Raw genomic sequence first — 19,011 nt, forward strand, 5'->3', positions numbered from 1 at the left:
ACAATTCCCAGTGGTGACATTAGCAACTATCCCTCAGCTACAGCATTATACACAGCTCTAAAATATTTACCTCTTCAGCATACTTTCTGTGACCTACACATTCTTAGTTGAGCCACATTTGCTGCTGCTCAGCCTTGTTCATTGCTCTTAAAGGCCTGACAGGGCTCGATGTTGCTCCATTTATCATCCATTTTTACACTTCTTATCAAATTAAAAGGGAAGATTAATCTCCCCTCAGCAGATTTCTCTAACATTGCTAGTACTACTTGAAAATAATGACATGTATCAACCCCTGCCCCTCATTAAAGTCAATACTCAAGTAATGTGACACTACTCTAGCAACTACTGTATATATACACATATTGATTTTTTCATTTTTTTATGTATATGTGTGTTTGCATATATCCACAGCAAGAGACAGAGACAGTGATGAAAACACCCCACTTCTCTAGCCATTCCTGACCTAGTTTCCTCCAACCTCTTTCACTGAAGTCATGGCAACTTCTCCTTAACCAAGTCTGAGAGTTTAATCCTGTCAAATAATGTTTTTGCACTGTTCCACTCACCTCTGCTCTGTAGTTTCTTGGTAGTCTTAACATATCTAATGACTCCTTCAGTCTTTTTGCAGTTTTCCCCCACTCCTCTCTGAAGGTGTCATGCAGTGACAAAAATCTAATTTTTATTCACCTTCTGAGTGACATAAACTAGTTCAGCACACAGCAGCAGCTGTGAAATGAAAGCACCTAGCAATGTAAGTCAACCTGATGGCTCCCAAAATTTGTGTTGAGCATTTTAGACAGTCTGTAGGCTTGTACTCAGTTGTTCATTCTTAACTAAAATGTTCATAAAATGGGAACTACAGACCACAGAAAATTGGTAACTGTTCCATGATTTTGTAAAGTAGTCCTTCGTAACAACCTCTTGGCTACAAACTCGCGTAAAAAATGAACAATGGTATGCTTTTATCGCTGTCATTACCCTAACATTACTCTCTGAAATTACTCTGTCAACATATTTTGTATACTCACTGGCCCTGTACTAAATCCTACCTACAAAAACACCCTAGAGTGGAAATCCAAAGAAATAGGGGGACAAGGCAGTGAAGAATGACTAATCGGTCAAAAAGAGAAAAAAGGCAACTCTAAATGCACAGGAGCTATTTTGGAAGGTCGTAAGTCCTTTGCCCACATTTAGAGCTACTGGATCTTCATAATAGCACTTGCAACTTACAGTACAATTCTTAATTAAATAAATTCAGATAAATTCTACTGACTCCATTTTTTATTTGTAAATGAAAACCAATAGTCAGCAGAGTTGAAATCATTAAAAATTAGCTGTTGAAGGGACTTTGTGAAGATATCAGCCATTTTCCTTTCCACACAGACAACTATACCTACATCGTTTCAAAGCCTGCACTGACTGATATTCTGTAACCTTCATATGAATTCCAAAGCAATATTTAGTAAGTCTTCCTCAAGAAGTCCTCCTGATACTGCAAATCAATTTCTTTGCAGCCATATAAGAATTTAGTGGAAAACAGTGAAAAATTTACCATTTTTTTTCCCCAGTCTGTGTTCACTATTGGGTTTTTTGCACAGCAAGAACATCTCTTTTCAGCATTTAATTTGACTAAACAAAACCCCAAGCAACCACTCAACCACTCCTTTTGCTAATGCCCTGAATCTACAAAGTCATACTTTAAAAATATTTTTAGTGTCTAAACTTTTTTTTTTTCCCCTTTTTCTTGCGATTATACTTTTTCAAGAGTCAAAAATAGATACAGGCTTGCTTAACTATTTGCTTTACGCAGTAGCCTGGCCAAGATAGCCAAGAAGTGGATGTGACTGTTGTTTAACATTGTTTTCAGTTACTTGAGCATCTTTAAAATTCTTTGCACCAAGGCCCTTAAGATTCTCTAATTTCAAGACAGTAAGCAAATCTAATGGGCACATTCTTTGACAGTTGAAAGTGACAGTCTATTATTTACAAAACCACATGCATATTTAAAATATTCCAGAGGTATTGAAAAATATGGCTTGGGAGAGTTACATGCTATTTGTTTACACATCTAGACTTGCAAACAGAATTCCCATTGTAAACTGGTGGAGAGAACATTACTGGGGAGGGCAAAACACCAATGTAACTTTTCGGCTTGTCCTATGCAAGACATCTCTCTTCTGTAAAGGAGCTACTGAGGTGGACTAATTGGTTTCAGGCAGCAATTGCCACGAACTGTATCTTGCTTTTAGTTTTCTATAGGATTTAAAAGTTTGTTTAGATACAAGTGTAGGAGGCTATGCATAATAATTCTTAATGAAGGGATGAGATCACTTTGGTATTTGTACAAAACCAGATGCAACTGAAAGGCAGCCTTTCAGCGGAGATCTTCTCTTATATAAGTAACAAAACAAAAACAAAAAACCACACCAAACTTCCCCTCCCCCCCAAAAAAAAAAACCCCACAGCACCTACAAGAAACCAATTAAAATCCTAGCAAAGGCAGAAGAAACATGCCTGGTTATTTTGGCATGTTCTGCAATTGACTGATTTGGCCAAGCCTGTCATGGCACAGCTAATATTTTGCTATTTTAGACCTTTCGGGTTTTGTGGTTTTTGGTTGTTTTTGTTGTTGGTTTTTTTTTTTTTCCCCCTACAAGCAAACTATGTTTCTAACAAATAATTCCTTCCCTGCAGGATCAAAAAGTGCATATATAGGTATATATGTCTTTAAACATACATTTCTAAATTAGCAACAGTGAAAAAGCCCTTAATGCTACTAATTCTTAAAAAAAGTTTAGCATTCTTCAGCAAAACTGGGTATCTGAGCCAGCAGCTGCAAAAGGTCACAGTTTAAGCACGTCACTCAGATCCCTGTAGATGTTTTCCAACTATTAGTAGGCAATAATATCATTGCTAGAACTTTTACAATTGTGTAATTAAGGGTTATTTTAAATAGCTCATGTATGATCTTTGCTACAAAAATGTAATTTCTATTTTTGCCAGCACTGCAGGCCAAAACTTTCCCATATTTTATTGTAGGAACCAACCAAATGCTACATATTCCCAAAAGACATTTTAAGTTGTAGATAGTGAAATAAATGTTTTATGAACTATATCTGAAATAACAGTCTCATTCTAAATAACTAGGAAAATAAAAAATAAAAATTGTTCATGGTACCTTCACAACCAAAGAAATGGTTATTATTACCCTAAGTACCTACAACTACTGAAGAGGAGTTTGTAATGTTTTAAAGTTAGTTTTCCAAAACTTAAAAGGTGTGTCTCCTAACACCAAATTTTTATTATTTAAAACTTTCCATTACAAAATCTTGTTTCCAGATACAGATATATTTATTCAAACTCCTACGGTTTAAGCAAACTATTTTATGATGATTACTTTCAAAAATTTTAATGGTAATTTTTGGCTTCACCCAAAACACAGACATAGGAAAAAAATACTTATTGCAATAACCTGACACTTGACTTATCATTGAAGAAAAACAGAAAAGTTCGCATTGCCAGACGTCATCAGGATACCGACAAAAACCTTCCTAGAATCCTCCATCAAAATACTTTAATGCTGCATACTTACTACTAACTTTGCACAATTTAAAGACATCTGGAAGAAAAAACCCACACACAGAGGACTGGGAGTTAGCAAGACTTGAAGATAAACTGGACTGAGAATGTCTGGACAAGGAGGCCAGTTTCTCACACTAACAGACAGGCATGAGGAGAGGAAGAGAAGCAATGAGCAGAAGGAAGAACAGTCTTGTAGAGGAATGAAGCTGGGTTAATTAGCATTGGTAATATACAGCTGTGGGCTGGCTTCAGGGGCGGTGGGTTGGCTGATGTAGACAAGGTGCAGCTGTGGCTGGTTCCGTTAAGGGGTTGAGAGCCAATGAAGAGAGAGCAGCCGAGGAAGAGAGGGGAGGAAGAAGCAGAGAGAAGAGAGTGGGCCCTGGATGAGGTGAGACGAGAAGGCAGCAGAGGGACTGTATGAAGAATGTACTGGTATGAGATGGTAAAAGACCTTGTTGCAGCTTGATAGTTTGGGGAGTGCTGCAACGCAGTCTGTCATTAGCTGGCCAATGAATTTAGGGAGCAGATGAAAAATGTTTAGGGAGTTATAAGACCATAGGTGGGTGAGCAACTATCCTGACACTAGATGCAAGTTTGGGGTGTGGACAGCTGGCTGTATAAAGTGACTGGGACTAGCTGGCTAGAGGTGGAAAGCAGTAATACATCCAATTTGGAGACAAGTTAGAGGACAGTTTGAACTGCCCAAGAAAAGACTAGGATGAATTACAATCCAGAGAAAAGACAGCAGTAGGAAGTATACGTGGGAATATTAGGATTGGATGTAATCCTAGGGCAGGATACTAAACTAGATGGTTGTGGTGGGGATGCCAGGCAGACACTATCGTTGAGCAGGGAGTAACAAATCAACTGTGGAATTAAGATAAGAACTGCGATAGCGCACCAGTGTCCCAGAAGCATGCTGACATCTAGATTCCATCTGAACAGACCTTTCAAAGTTTCTGGAACTAAGATTAGAAACATGAGGAATGAAGAGTTGCGCAGAGGGAAGAGGTTAGGATAGGAAATGAACAATTTAAAAGCTACCCCATCATGCTGGAAACCCATATTCATAGCCCTTCCATACCCTAGAGCCTATGAAGTTCTCTACCAAGAGAACTCCCTAGCTATCACATGTCCTGCTATTCTGCAGTAGGTGGATTCAGAAAAAGCTTTCACTCTCTCCTGTTAGCACTGTGTATAAACAATTAAATATTTATTGGCATAAAGACTGGAACTGGATAGTCTAACTACTAACCTATAAAGTATCAGAACAGTTTCCCTCAGTCCTTCTTGTCCTCACATATCCCCTTCAATCTAAACCATCTAAACTAGTAGTGAGACAGAGGGAGAATAATCCTTCTGGCCAAGGCACCTGAGAAGCAAGATGTTAGCATCCCAGTCTATGCTCCACGATTACTTAACTTTTATACAAAGCAGAGCAAGATCAAGAAAAGACGGTGAGATTCCCACCCATACAGAAGAGTGGAATATATGTATTCAACTTCTTTCAAGCAAAATACAATGAAGAGAGTCTTCTAAATACTGAGTAATTAGACTAAAGATGACAAAGTTATTTTTAAAAATAATTTTCTTGCAAGTGCTCAAAAAATATTTTGTTCGGAATGAAATCGCAATTACTTGTTTCAAGCAAATATTACTGTGTCTTTAACTTTTTTTAAATCTTCATCTTTGGACAAAGCTGACTCAAATATTTTCTGGTTTGTTAATTGAAATAAAATGTGTGCAATCCTAATGCTAAATAGCATGAAAAAACGTCTTGGGCTCCTCATATGTCTTCCTTTTACTCTCTCTGTAGCTCAGATCCCCTTCTGTAAAATAGGAATAATTTGAACTGATCAAGATTTTTGTGAAGATCAGTGAAAGTGTAAATAATCATGAAAACTGTGACTGTAAAGACATTGACATCATGAGTACCCTAGAAAGCCTTGATTGAATTAATAACATTGTCAGCAGAACAGGAACTTAATAATAATGAGGATATAAACCAAAAGGAAATGAACAAATAGAAAAACAACAACATATTGAATACCTGCACAGTGTTTCCTCCCTATCCATACTCTAGCAAAACCAAAGCAGATCTATTGAAAAAATATTAAGTGGTTCTTCAACTAAAGAAATCTATACCCATAAAAGATGTGAACTTAAAACTGCACAGCCTTACTTCCAGTATTTCCTAATAATCAAATACTTGACTTTGCAACTTTTAAGGTCATTTTGTCTCCATAGTAAAAACAATACATATAAAGTCCATCTGCCTGGTTTAGGGTAACATTTATCCCTCAATATTAAGAAATCAGCTTAGCATTTTGACACCTATCCCATTTACTTCTCTCAACCGAAACCAAAGTCAGTGGTTTTGAGGCAAAACCAGATGAAAAGCTCATGCGACTATAAACAAAAAGCAATTTTCACACGGCCTTTTATGAACCAAACAGAAATGAGCAAGTCTGGCACAACTCGATGTTCTACAAGACATGTACAAAGACCCTAGTTCTGAGAGGTGCAGAAGGTCTCTGGGTACTGAGCACTGCAGGATGAGTCTCAACTTCCTAACGACTTTTCATAGGGTAGTGGGGATTAACCACAATGTGACTCCTGCAGTCATTTGCAGCCTGAATGAAACAGGAAAACTCTCTTTGACTTTGCAAGGAAAGGGATTGTGCCTTTTCCTTTTTGCTGAGAACAGTCCCTTTTCTTTTTCCCTAGACAAAAAAATGGTTTTTTCTCACTATGCTTTTCTTGGAAATGCTAAGGAGGTGTCACCCCCTCCAGAGAATGACAGGCCAACAAGTTAGACCTTCTTTAACAGAGGACTAAATTGTTGTTACACAGCCAATAAAAAAAACCTATTGAGGTGGAATCAACCACAAAACCATGGGTCCTCTGTCTGTCCAGCTCCCTTCCCAGGCACTAGAAACCTCAAATTCCTGACCATGGTGACAGACTGGAGTAGCAGCCAAAAGAGCCCACAGACATAGCTGCTGCCCCTGTACCTGCCAGACAATTTCCTCTCCTAGGAAAGCATCAGAACAATGGAGCAGAGTATCTTCTCCTCGCTATTCTGTTTCCCAGGCTATAAATATAGCCTCATCCATGGCCACAGCTCTTTCATGGGACTGCTTTAATACATCCAAAATTGTCAACACCTCTGTTACTACCTCTGCAGCTACCACTATTAACAGTTTAAAGTTTGGACACTAGAAAATCCATGTGCCATACCCAGAAATTAGGATTACTATTTTTTTCTTAGAAAATCATTAATCAAGCTATATGATAAGGATGAGAGAAACACCATAAATGGTAGTTAACTGGGCAGTCTCTGAATGCTGGGCACTGTTATAAAATGAAAAGTGAAGTTTCAGGCTCTTGCCTGTCATTCTTTCAGAGGAGCATAGACAGGTTTGGGCTTAAAGATCACCCAGTTCTACTCCCCCGCCACGGACAGGGACACCTCCCACCAGCCCAGGTTGCTCCAAGCCCCGTCCAGCCTGGCCTTGAACACTGCTGGGGACGGGATATCCACAACTTCTCTGGGCAACCCGTTCCAGTATCTTGCCACCCTCACAGTAAATAATTCCTTCCTAACATCTAATCTAGATCTATTCTCTTTCATCTTAAAACCATTCCAGCTTGTCCTATCACTACACACCCTTGTAAAAAGCCCCTCCCTTGGATTTGGCATTACAATTTGAAGAAAAAGTGAATTTCAGTTAATTCAGCTGCTTACCTTAAAAACTGCATATGCAGATGGAATGTGAAACTTCTCAAGGCTATGGCTTGCAATGTCTTTGTAAGCAAGGTAAGAAATCCTTAACCTCCTAATTTTTCCCAGAGTTATCAACAGTGGCAAGTCCGCTAACTCAAATGAAGTCTTAAAACCAACGGGGACAGACATTTCTAAGCAGGAAAAGAAGTAAAGAGGCTCCAAACTCCCAGATGTTGCCTGCTGCTCCTCCAGCAGGATCAGACCATTTTCACTGTATAGCTATAGGTAAGTATATGAATTACAGGCTCAAAAATTATATTAAGTTTTAAGGTCCTTGAACATACAATGAGATTCTCCTGAATGTACCAAAAGGAAAATAGGACCTACTGCAGTACTTACCTCTAAAGTCTCCTTTTTCTCTTTTTTTTTAAACAAACCAACAAACAATAAATAGGCCTTCACTGTCTGTGTAAGCCAGCTATCAAAGCTGGTAGAGAACGTTGCATTATCAGAGGAAGTGCGAATATACTTGCTTGTGTAGCAAGGAAACAGTATCCTCTGCAGAGACCTGAAGAAATGTAACTACTCTGCATGCCAGAAAAGCTCCATAGTACTGCAAAGTTATCTTCCCAGTCATAACTGCAAGTTGGGCAAGTTGCTGTCTGACTTCAGCAATGGGTTTAGGAGTAGCCAAAGCCACAAAACCAATAAAAGCTAGAAATGTATCAGAGAGACTGAAGCCTTTATTTGCAGTCCTCAAACCAACTAAGGATTTTGATTTGCTTCCAGTCACAAATAAACAAAGGCTGAGCCTTCTAGCCTAGATGATGGAAAAGACCTAGTAGTACTAGTTAAATGGGGAGAAAAAACAGACAGAAAGAGATTCTTTCTCAAAGCCAGCAGACATCCTTCCGAGCCCGGTGTATTCATTTACTCCCACGCGCCTGAACAAAACCAAATCCAGCTTGTGCCCCTGCTACTAATCTTTGCTGATATTTACATAATACCAGTCTAGTCTGGTGCATGATACATAGCAACCTGTATAGCCCTCAGCGTTATTAACTCTTAGACTGAGGGCACTAGGCTTGAAAGAAACACATAGCACTGCTAAAACGTGCATTTGTGTAAATACTGAGTCTTCCCCAAGCATTTTTATTGGGTTTTGGGTTTTCATAAATTAAAAAAATTTGCAGATATTGTGAATACTCTAAAAGGCTGTGGTAATGCAATATGATTATCAAAAGCAAGATAGAACATCAGGCTGACAGTTTACAAATGCAGTATTTAGTTCCACATGTAAATGAGATCATATGCAGTAAGCAAATAGGATCACTATTCACAATAATTGCCACTCCAATATACATGTCATCTCAAGAGTAGATGTTAACAGAAAAAAAACAACACCCACACACAAAAAACCAAAACAAAAACCAAAACCCCAACCAAAAACACAAACCCCAAACTTTTTTCCCCCAGCTGACCCCTTACACAATAAATGGGCTTTAAGTGGCCACAACTTTGAGAAACTTCCATTGCAGACTTGACACTGCAGAGCAAAGCGTAAATGTTTTGAATGGTGTGGCTGTTCAGAAGAAATTTAAGAGCCTCCCCCTTCCCTTCACGGGCATCTACTTAATTAATTGTAAGGAACCTGGTCGTTATGCAAATGAATTTAGTCCTGTGATTGGACTGAAGATTCTCACACACTATCCACATGAGCTATGAAAATACCAAGAAGTATCTGCTCTGTGCAGTCTACCCCATCAATTTTCCTTTTACTATTTGTTTCAAAAAGTGTCTTACAATAAATGACCCCAGAATTTATAAAGGAATAAAGCAACACGATGTGAACAAGACCTCTGGCTAAGTGAAATAACATCTACAGACTATAAGATTACTTCCTGGACAAATTAACTAGTTTAGTAACACATTTACTTCCTATTAACTACTCTGATCTGCACTGCATAATCTATACACAAAGAACTCTACTGTGCATTTGTCTAATATATTTAAGATATATAACTTCATTATAAACTTCTGTTCATTCCAATTAGTTATTTTAATGTAAAATCAGTCCTGATATTTAATAAAGCTCATTGTTCCACCTCTAAACTAGTTTGTTACGTCTATTTTGAATTTTGAAGCCATGTAACGTCATATCTACTTAAATTTTAACAAGGCAAATATCTTCCTCAGGAGGAAGAGAGTATATTCATTTTCCAAGTGTGAAAAGCTATGCAACTTCAGTTTTGCTTAGACAGGGAAAGTAGTTAAGTTCAATGTTTTAAGCCATTTTGGCCAGTACGCTGTTAGGATTATGGAAAGTTTGTCCACAACACAACAAAGAAGTTTCAAATAAATAACTTTATTTTATTTATCTTATCTCAGGTTTTGTGATTTTAAAAGTTCTGGAGCGTGTCTTTTCAACTTTGTATACACAAGACTGTAAAACAAGTTATAGAAAAGGCTAAATCTGATTAGCTCTTCCAGTTTCATAATTCATTCCTAACTCAACCAAAATCAGGTAGGCAAATATTTTGTCCAAAATTTGAAGGATTTAAAGCCCACTGTGACTGGAATCCAAGTTCAGCTATAGAATCTTTTTTTAGCTTCATTTTTAGAGAATTCTGAGAAGGGGACATGCTTAAAATGCACCCGTGTGTGCATCAAAATAGCACTGACACGGGTACTTGGACAGTCTAAATATAAGCACTAACAAAAAAAACCAAAATCCTAAAAACATGAGAATATAAAACTTAGTCTGCACCCTCCATATAATTCAACTGAATGTTGCCTGTTTCTCTGGATAACTGGAGTTACCATTAATTGCTGAGTTTTTAATATTGATGAATACACAAAGAAGCACAGCGAATAAACAAGGCCAGTACTGGAGAAAATACTTTGTTAATTTACTCTAATTATATGAAATCTTTGTTTTGGTTATCCCAAAGAACCGTAAGATCTCTTTGTTAAAATTATGAAGTCACAGCAATAAGAGATGCCACCTCAGAAATTCTTGTTTATTCTGTAATATTAACTGGGAAATGGGTAGAGCAGGTATATTTTGATTTAATGTGTTAGGTGTTACGATTATTGAGAATTTTAAGAGAAAATAAAATTACAATTTTAACCACATAATGTATGCATTTTCATGCCTTGTTCAGATTTATTTTGGCTTGGGGGGGGGGGCATTTTTAAATAAAACATTATTTACTGAAGCAACAACTACCACCCATGAAGGCTAATGTAACTGATGTAGCAAGAAAAAGAGGTTCAGAGGCAAAGACAATAGCATATGCTAACATTCAAGAAAAATATGTCAATGTAGAGTTGTCCCTTCAAGCATAGTCTTTATTTATGGCCCTTTCAAAGTGTAGCTAATGCTGTCCCGAACATAAAACAGAGCTCTGAACATAGAGCCTCAGAATAATGCTCTATCTTAATAAAACTAACAAGATTAGACTGGGCCTGCCTGCAAGAAATTTTAGTAAGCCAGAATTTTGTAACACACTTTGAATTGTGAGATGACTTAGTATTTAAAGTAACATTCCTTTTCCATGACTGTCTTAACACACACTACACCCTGCAAGGCACAAATATGTGACTACACATGCACCAATTTAAATATTTATAGTAAGAAAAAATATGTGTCACCACAAAAGCAGACTGTATTTTGTAGACATATAATTGTCTTCTGTTACTCTAACTGGAAATCTGAAGCAAGGAGATGAGACAGTTAAACTCTCCTATTATTATCCCTGAATAACTAACACATAGTCCTTTAAATCATAATGAGATACAGAAGTCAAAGTATTAATTAGCTCAAGCAAGGATGAAGGTGCAACTCTCAAGCTCTTTAAAAGAAGAAACATCCTGGAAAAAAACCCAAGAAATATTTAAAATCATCCTTTTCCTTTCACCTCTGCTTCCTCATTAGTATGAGTTTGAGGTTCTTCCCTCCAGCAGCAGGAGCCAAGCTCCTAAGTGGCACACTTTGTTCTATGTTCTTTCAGGATATGGAATTCCTTTCCTTGTACCCTCTAAAAACAAAAAGAGTTAAAACTCTCATCCTGACTCTCTTTGGCTGTATGAGAAAATTCCCAGTTGAACTCTTATCATTAAGTGCTATAGGGTTACAAGGTACCTAATCATGTGTAAATGATCAAAATATTGGAAGATAACTTATAGTCTGGTCAAAAATAAATTTTATCTGCACTTACTCCCAGAATTCCATCACTGGAGAAGTGGCATTTTGTAAAGAGACTTGACTGCAGTTGCTCATATTAAGTTTTTGAAATTCCACACAGTTTTCTATAAAAGAACAAAAACAGAGTTTGCTATATTGACATGCAAGTACATTTCCTCTTGTCCATCATGTAAAGCTACTATTCTATAATACATTTTCTCTCTGTGGTTAAAGGATTTCTAGGTATGCTAAAATGCCGCACCTCCCTCTGTAACACTAATTTGATCACCAGGATCCCAGGCTATCCCATCCTACCCATGCAGTATGCTACAGTCTGCTACAACGCTTTCCAAAGGCACAGTTGCAATGGCAAGGACCCATAAAACATCTGAGGCAGAAGAAAGATGCTTTGAAAAACCAAAGCGATTGGGAATTACAACATACTCCTACTCCAGCTGCTGGTTCAATGGCCAATGGTAACAATTGGCTCATGAAATACTGCCAGCAACAAGTTCCCGCTTTGCCTTAATATGGCAAGTGAATAGTCACTCTGGCTTATTTTTATTATCTCCAATACAGAGAAAGGAGGTCAAGGCAGCTCAGCACTGTCAAGTTGACACTTACTATTTGAACAGCGATCAACATTGACTAAGCTGCCTTGCAGGGTTGCCAAAATTGATACTGAAGCCTTCCACATCTATTGGGCCCACGGCTAGCTCCCTGACATAACCTAAACTGCAAGATTTCAAATAGCTTTAGTTTGCTCAAAGAACACAATAATGACCAGTTATTAAAAGCCATGAAAGACAGGACAACTGGTACATGATTTGAAATCAGACAGTACTATAGGAAACAAATGCAAAGACTTCAGGAATGCGGAAATAAGGGCATCAGTATGTATTCCTCCCCATAGATGTTTGTGATCTTCACATGCAGCAAGTAGAGCATTACAGATAAAAATATCAATCAGGACAGATGCAGAGCCCTGTACTGCAAAACCTTATGAATACACACCTCATCTTTCATGGAACAGGCTACTTTGCATGCAGTAAGGATTATTTATGTGGCTAAATTTTCAGAAGTAGCTTGATGAACATTATCCCTCAACAACTGGCATTAAAAAAAGTGAATCCGAAGTTCCACATTTAATACTTTCCATTTAAACTCCTCCTGATTTCATTAGAGTGAAAAAGCAAGATTGTAACCTGTCATCAGGTCATCAGCTCGTCAGTAGAATTGACTTACTGTATTCCATGAGAATAGATATGATTGCCAATGACAGTGTTAGGATTTAGCCAGAATATCTTAAAAAATTAACAAGATCCAAAGTCTTCTTCTGCTATCTGACATTGTATTTTGCAGGAACAAATGCTTATACAATGACTGAAAACAAAAAGGTGTGAATAAGTCTTCACTCCAGGATTCCTTTATCATGGTGCAGTGTGATGCGATTGGCCCTTTTCCACAGATTTTCTACCAGAACAGTTTTGTTTCTGATGTTTTAATATATTAACCAACTACTTGGAAGTATTTGTACAACAATAATCTCTACTGAGGTCATCATACCTGTATTCCATTCATGCCCACAGGTAGCCCAAGGAAGCTCTGTAGTAAAGCAGTTAAACAAATAGAAGATAGCCCATGCTAAAATGATGATGTAATATACATTTAGATGTGCCTCTATAACTTGGGTAGCATATCCAATGCCTAGAGGAAAAAAAAGAAGTGAGACAAATAGAAAACAGTTACTTTTCAGGTACTTTAAAAACCAATGCTTACCACTTTATCTTAACTTCAATTTTGATACAATTTATTTTATTTTACTTCAAATTGAATGCATTCTTCTGCAGTAGAACACAGAACTGTTACCTTCAAATAGAGGGCAAACTTTCCTCCAGCATGTAATGCCTCCTTCACTCGTAAACTGCCCCAAGGCCGTCTCCAAAAAAAATACTGGTATTCCACAGCAAATAAAAAAAACCACATATGGAATGAGGAAAGCACCTACAAGTAAACATTGAGGGGGTATTAGTTACAGTGAATACAGTTCCTTGACAGCATAGTGAGAAATTAATTTTCTTAATAAAGTAAGGATCACCTATTAGCCACCACTCAGGCATGATGCTGAAAGTGCAGAAAGTGTTTACTCCTTGCCCCAAATATCAAAAGTTAACCTGTAAGCCAGTGTCTTGTACAAAAAAAGATCAAAGTTCCTCAGTATAGACTAAAGTCTGTTCACGTGTGTCTCAAACACAGAAAAGACCAGTGTTGCTCAGCCACATAGCTCCGCTGTGATCGTCACCAAGTCAGTCTACACGATCTTCTCTTCCTTGCCTTTCTCAGGAAAGCAGGGATGAAGAAGCATTATGGAAATTAAAACCAAGAAGTCCTTTGTATGTTATTTGGGTAAGCCTGATGATAAGAATCACTGAAAGGGAATGATGAAATAAACTTCAGAATTACTTACAAGAACAGGAAAGCAGGGCTTGGCCTTATCAGCTAGAAATATTAATATGAAATTGTAGCAAAATAAGACAACATCAACATTTTTGTTAGATGCTGACAGTAAACTCCAGCATAGACACTGAATAGTACAATTCAGTGCTGAAGCATTGTATACAACAACAACAAGTAATCCTTTTTTATCGATTAACACACAGAAGTAGTATTGTATTATTTAATGATTAATAGTGTTATTAGGTATGGCACCTAAAAAAACATGGCTGTGAAGTATGCCAAAGCAATGAGAGAAGATACATATGTTAGGCATAATGTCACTTGCTAATAAGGTAGATTTGGGGTAATCCGTTTAGAATTGAACCTAAATAATAAGGAATAAAATACAGCCTTTTGACTACACAGAGAATCTGTTAACATATAAGGATTTGGTTTTCCTCATTCCCCCAAATCCTCAGACTTTCTGATGAGTCAAAGGATGAGGTGGAAAGCAAGCAACTAAACCAATTGGTTTAGACTGAAACAAGGAAATAAATAAATAAATACTGAGAAGAAAGCAGAAAATAACTCATTCTGCCATTTTTACTTACACCAAGAAAGTTTTGCTGGTTTAACCAGGCAGACTAGCACAGCAAAGTGCTGTACAGAATAATTTACCTGAAATTGGATGAAAATTACAGTGTTAACTGCCTAAGTTATGAGAATAAAGCTTAGTACAACATATAAAATGTTTGTATGCAGGCCTCAACCTACTTGCTCACAAACAAATAATCCCACACCACTAAATAACTTCATTTAAAGCTCCCATGAAATGACGTAAGCATCCCATCATTCATTCCATTTTAAATCAACACAAGTTACGCTAAACACATGAAAGTTTTGGTGGATGCATTTTCTCCTAGGAAGATGTGCTTTACAATGGTGTCCATCACTGCATACATTGATCAGTTCTTTACGGCACTAGCAATAGTAGCATTTTCTTCCGTCAACAGGAGTCCTGAAGGTCAATTTGATCGTTGATGAACGGCACCTTAATAGTTACCTCTCCAATATTAAATCTCCATCAGAATAGTAACAATGAACAAAGTATTTCTGAATATACTTCAGGAAAATTTCTACAACTACAAGGCAAACAGGCATCCTGTTCATAATGTTTGTTAAAAAAAAGGCAACAAAAAAACCACACCAAAACCCAAACACCAGAACACACCCACGACCTGCAACAATCAGGTTTATGAATTATTATGCTTTAGGCACTTTGATTAGAAAGGTGAGACAACTAAACACAGCTGCTTTGACTTGAAGTTTCTGTCTTCAGACCCAGCACATCAAAAGAGATCTCTTCACGAGTAGTGTCTTCCTTCAGCTAGGCAGTTTGCCTATAGATGAATCTCAGCTGCATCTCAAGCAACACAAGTGGATTTCACAAAGAATGGAATCCTTGCATCTAAAACATGCTTTCTCTGCATGATTTGCTGTGCAAACGGTTCAAACGAAATCTTAAATGCTGGGTGAACTGCTGACCAGTATCAAATCCCGCCTGGCCTGCTCATGCACACAACCATTGCAAGTTAAGCATGGCAACTTGTTGAAATTACTAGCTTTAACTATTTTTCCAACACTGTCCTACAACAGGTATACATCACGAAAATTAGAGGACACCAGGTTTCCCAGCTTGCAAAGAGACCATATGCCAAGATACACCTAATTCCAAGCATGCAAAGAAATTAATTTTCCTAAAAAGACCCATTAAATATCCATAAGAACAAAGTAAATTTATAGAAGCTTATGCCTACACTACCTGTTATGACTTGGAGTAAGTACCAGAGAGCATCAGACCTCAGGAGTTCCATACTACTGCTTCTAGGTTTGTTCTGTATCTAGCAAGTTAGGAAATAACTAGCTCATATCTTACCATTGTCTTCACTTACCACACACTAAGTAGTTTTCAGTATTTACATCTGATGTATCAAACAAGTCCAACCCTGGTCTAATTCCAGCAGGGTGTTCCAGAGAGTTACAAAAACGCGGGTCATAGACCAAGTCTTCACTGAATAAAGTTGAAGTCAATGGCAAATTTCCCATGGTCCAGGACATGACCAAATAAACCATACACACATTAATTCTATTCTTAAGGAATAGAGTGGTGATTAAGTATGATATTTAAGTAATTACTTTTTCACCAAATCACCAAAAAAAAAAAAAGGTTAGAAATTTTTTCCACTTAATGTTATAGCCTTAAAAATTATAGCTTCACATTTTGACAACCTAGCATATTTATATGCAAATGGGCACATAAAGGTTACTGTATGAACAAGGAAATCTTCATTATATACTGAAAAAATATTTCTATCTTTTTCTCTGCCAAAATTTCTCTGTGAAAGCTTTGACAATCAACAAGAAACTGTTCTGCATATCATATCCAGCATATTAATATTTATGTACTAACAGCAGTACTTGGTAGCATCATTCTGAAAACAGGCGAATTCTTGTCATCTTAGTTTTGCCAAAGCACAGCTATGCAATGAAAGGAGCCACAAACCATAAACAGATCTTCCACAGCAGTATCAGCCTTACAGAACCAGCAGACAAACTGGGCCAAAACCACCCGAGTTCAGACAACCATGCCTAGTTTTTGAGGGACAAGGGAAAGATGTTTGACACAGAACTGTTAGCCCGCAAACCCATTAGAGAACAGATCTTTGCATATCAGCCACTGAAAATACTGATTTTCTCCCTACCCATAACAGGTAGTGTAGGCATAAGCTTCTATAACACTGATTCAGGCCTTAAGGGAGGAGAACGTTGAATCCAGTCCACAGAATTCTAAACCAAATTTTTTATTTACTTTTCTTTCCTCCCCTCACTGCTTTGCAAGTCACTGCTGATATGCTTATTCTTAACCATCACATACCTTTCATTGTGTATGCATAACTATAACCAATACATGCCACATGTTGCACTTTTGTAGAAGTTAAGTCTGCTCTTTCTCTCTCAAATAATATTTGTATTCTAAATTTTATGGTGCTTTCTCTCCTCTTTGAGTAACAGGCAGCTTTTACATCTTCCCCTACCTCACTGTAGTGATTTAGGAAGAAATAAGAAAAAAAGTATGGTTGAATTAAAGAAATTTTCACATGACAAAGAAATGAAAGTATTTTTTGTAGCAGTATCAAAACCAACATTCATCCTCTCCAAAGTACACCGTTGTGAAAAATAAACTGTTCCATTATTTTCTACATCAGACAAACTTATTAAAGTATGCGTGGGTCTGTATTCATATGCAGAAGAAAACACACTACTACTATGATAGAACACTGGCTCCTTCCACATCAAAAATCTTAGAGAAAAAAAGATGTAAATTTACTAACATAAAAGAAACTTGTGAAAGTAAGTCACACAATATTTGGGAGGAGAAAGAAAGAGAAACAAAATATTTTTTCCTTACTTGTCAGATGCTTAATACTGCTCTATCCACATATACACCGAAATCCTGAACACATACCTCTTATTCATTCAAGAAATCACTGTAAAACATTCTTAACTGTTTATTTCCCACATGTTTATAGCAAGCTGTAAATCAACATATGATGATGCCATCTTACCTCCTCCATTCTTGTAGCAAAGATACGGGAATCTCCAAACATTTCCCAACCCAATAATCTCCCCTGCCACAGAAAGCACAAATTCAACCTTATTGTTCCAGTGGCCTCTTTCATGAACTTTCTTATCATTACTGTGGACGAGGTTGGTACTTGAGGCTTCTGGGTCCAAAGCATCGTCTGGCTTGCCATTAATTATAGGAATAGTCTTTTCAGCTGTCATGACTGTTCAGCCTAGGGGAGAACAAAAGAAAAACATACAGATGTTTTGAGCCACTTGTTAGTAATAACCTTCAATGACTAAAGAAGCCCTGCAGCCTATTGTTGGCTTATTACCTATGTAAATTTGCAGGTGAAAGTGAAGGAGGCAACTCTGTAAGGCTGGAAAAGTTGTAAAAGAAAAAAGGAAAAGGAAGGATGAAAAAATTTTACAAGGTTATGGATAGGGAGGGAAGGAGACGAAGATTTCCAAGTGAAGACAGGTAACTTAGTAGAATGACGTTGTTTTAAGGAGCAGACAGTGAAGCCTTTCAAAAATCCCTCCCCAAGCCAGGATCCCAGCTTGACCAACCTACCAGAGGGCAGCGATCAGCTGCACCTTCCAGGCACACAACCGAGAGCAGAAGAAAGGGATGTGGAGAAGGGGGCCTGAATGGTTCTGCCCTGCCTGGAGGACTAGGGGAGCTGCCAGACTACTCACCCAGGGCTCTGCCCGTGCCTGCGCGGCTGGGCGAGGGACAGGGTCTGTGGCTCAGTGCCGGGCTCCCAGCGGACCTCCCCGCGCTCCGCTCCTCGCTCCTCGCACGGGAGGCGCGGGGCAGGGCAGGCGCCGGCGGGCAGCGGCCGCGGCGGGCAGGGGGAGGCGGGATACCGCGGGCAGCGGTAGGAGAGCAGGAGCCGGGAAGCGTCGTCCTGGTCTGCGGCTGCTGCCCTGCCGGCCGGCGGGGACAGGATGCTCCCCGCCTTGCGAAGCCGGAATTTGCAAATGCTCAGCCTTCCCCGGCGCGATGGTATAACACCGCCTCCCCCCTCCGCCCACCTCAGGCTGTCCCGCCAGCTCCCCCCTCCTCCTCCTCCACCCAGCATCACCGCCCGAGCCGCCCCCGCCCCGCGCCAGGCAACCAGGGCTAAGCACCGGGCGGTCCCCAGCCCCGCTCCTCGCACCCCCGCGGCTCCCCGCGACACGAGGGGGAGGCGACCTGCCAGCGGCTGGCGGAGGGCCGGCGGCGGCTGCGGCTGGGGATGGCTGCGCACCTGCCGCCCGCCCTGCTGCAGTGCCCGCCGCGGCGGGAGCCCGGCCCCGCGCCTGCCCGCCGCTCCCCCGCGCTGCTTCGGGGGCCGGGGCGCTCGGGGGGGGCTGCGGAGCTCGCGGGGGAGGGGGGGGGCGCTCCGGAGGAGGGAGGGGGGGGGGGGAAGCCGGGGCTCTCGTGGGGCTGCAGCAAGGTCGGGCCTGGCAA

The 19,011-nt window shown here is 39.2% G+C and overlaps 1 protein-coding gene across 1 annotated transcript in view; it reads right to left on the bottom strand.

The window, feature by feature from the left end:
• Positions 1-18,485, bottom strand: part of SLC6A11 (solute carrier family 6 member 11) — a 106,506-nt gene extending 88,021 nt beyond the window's left edge. Inside the window, exons 1-5 of the mRNA XM_005229911.4 lie at positions 18,255-18,485; positions 17,558-17,788; positions 13,365-13,499; positions 13,062-13,202; positions 11,530-11,620 (exon numbers count right to left, since the gene is read on the bottom strand). Of these exons, the coding sequence (XP_005229968.1) occupies positions 11,530-11,620; positions 13,062-13,202; positions 13,365-13,499; positions 17,558-17,777 (587 nt within the window). The 5' untranslated portion in view covers positions 17,778-17,788; positions 18,255-18,485. The remainder of the gene's footprint in view (positions 1-11,529; positions 11,621-13,061; positions 13,203-13,364; positions 13,500-17,557; positions 17,789-18,254) is intronic.
• Positions 18,486-19,011: the final 526 nt, after the last annotated feature.

This window comes from Falco peregrinus, chromosome 5 (genome assembly GCF_023634155.1).
Source record: "Falco peregrinus isolate bFalPer1 chromosome 5, bFalPer1.pri, whole genome shotgun sequence".
NCBI lineage: Eukaryota > Metazoa > Chordata > Aves > Falconiformes > Falconidae > Falco > Falco peregrinus.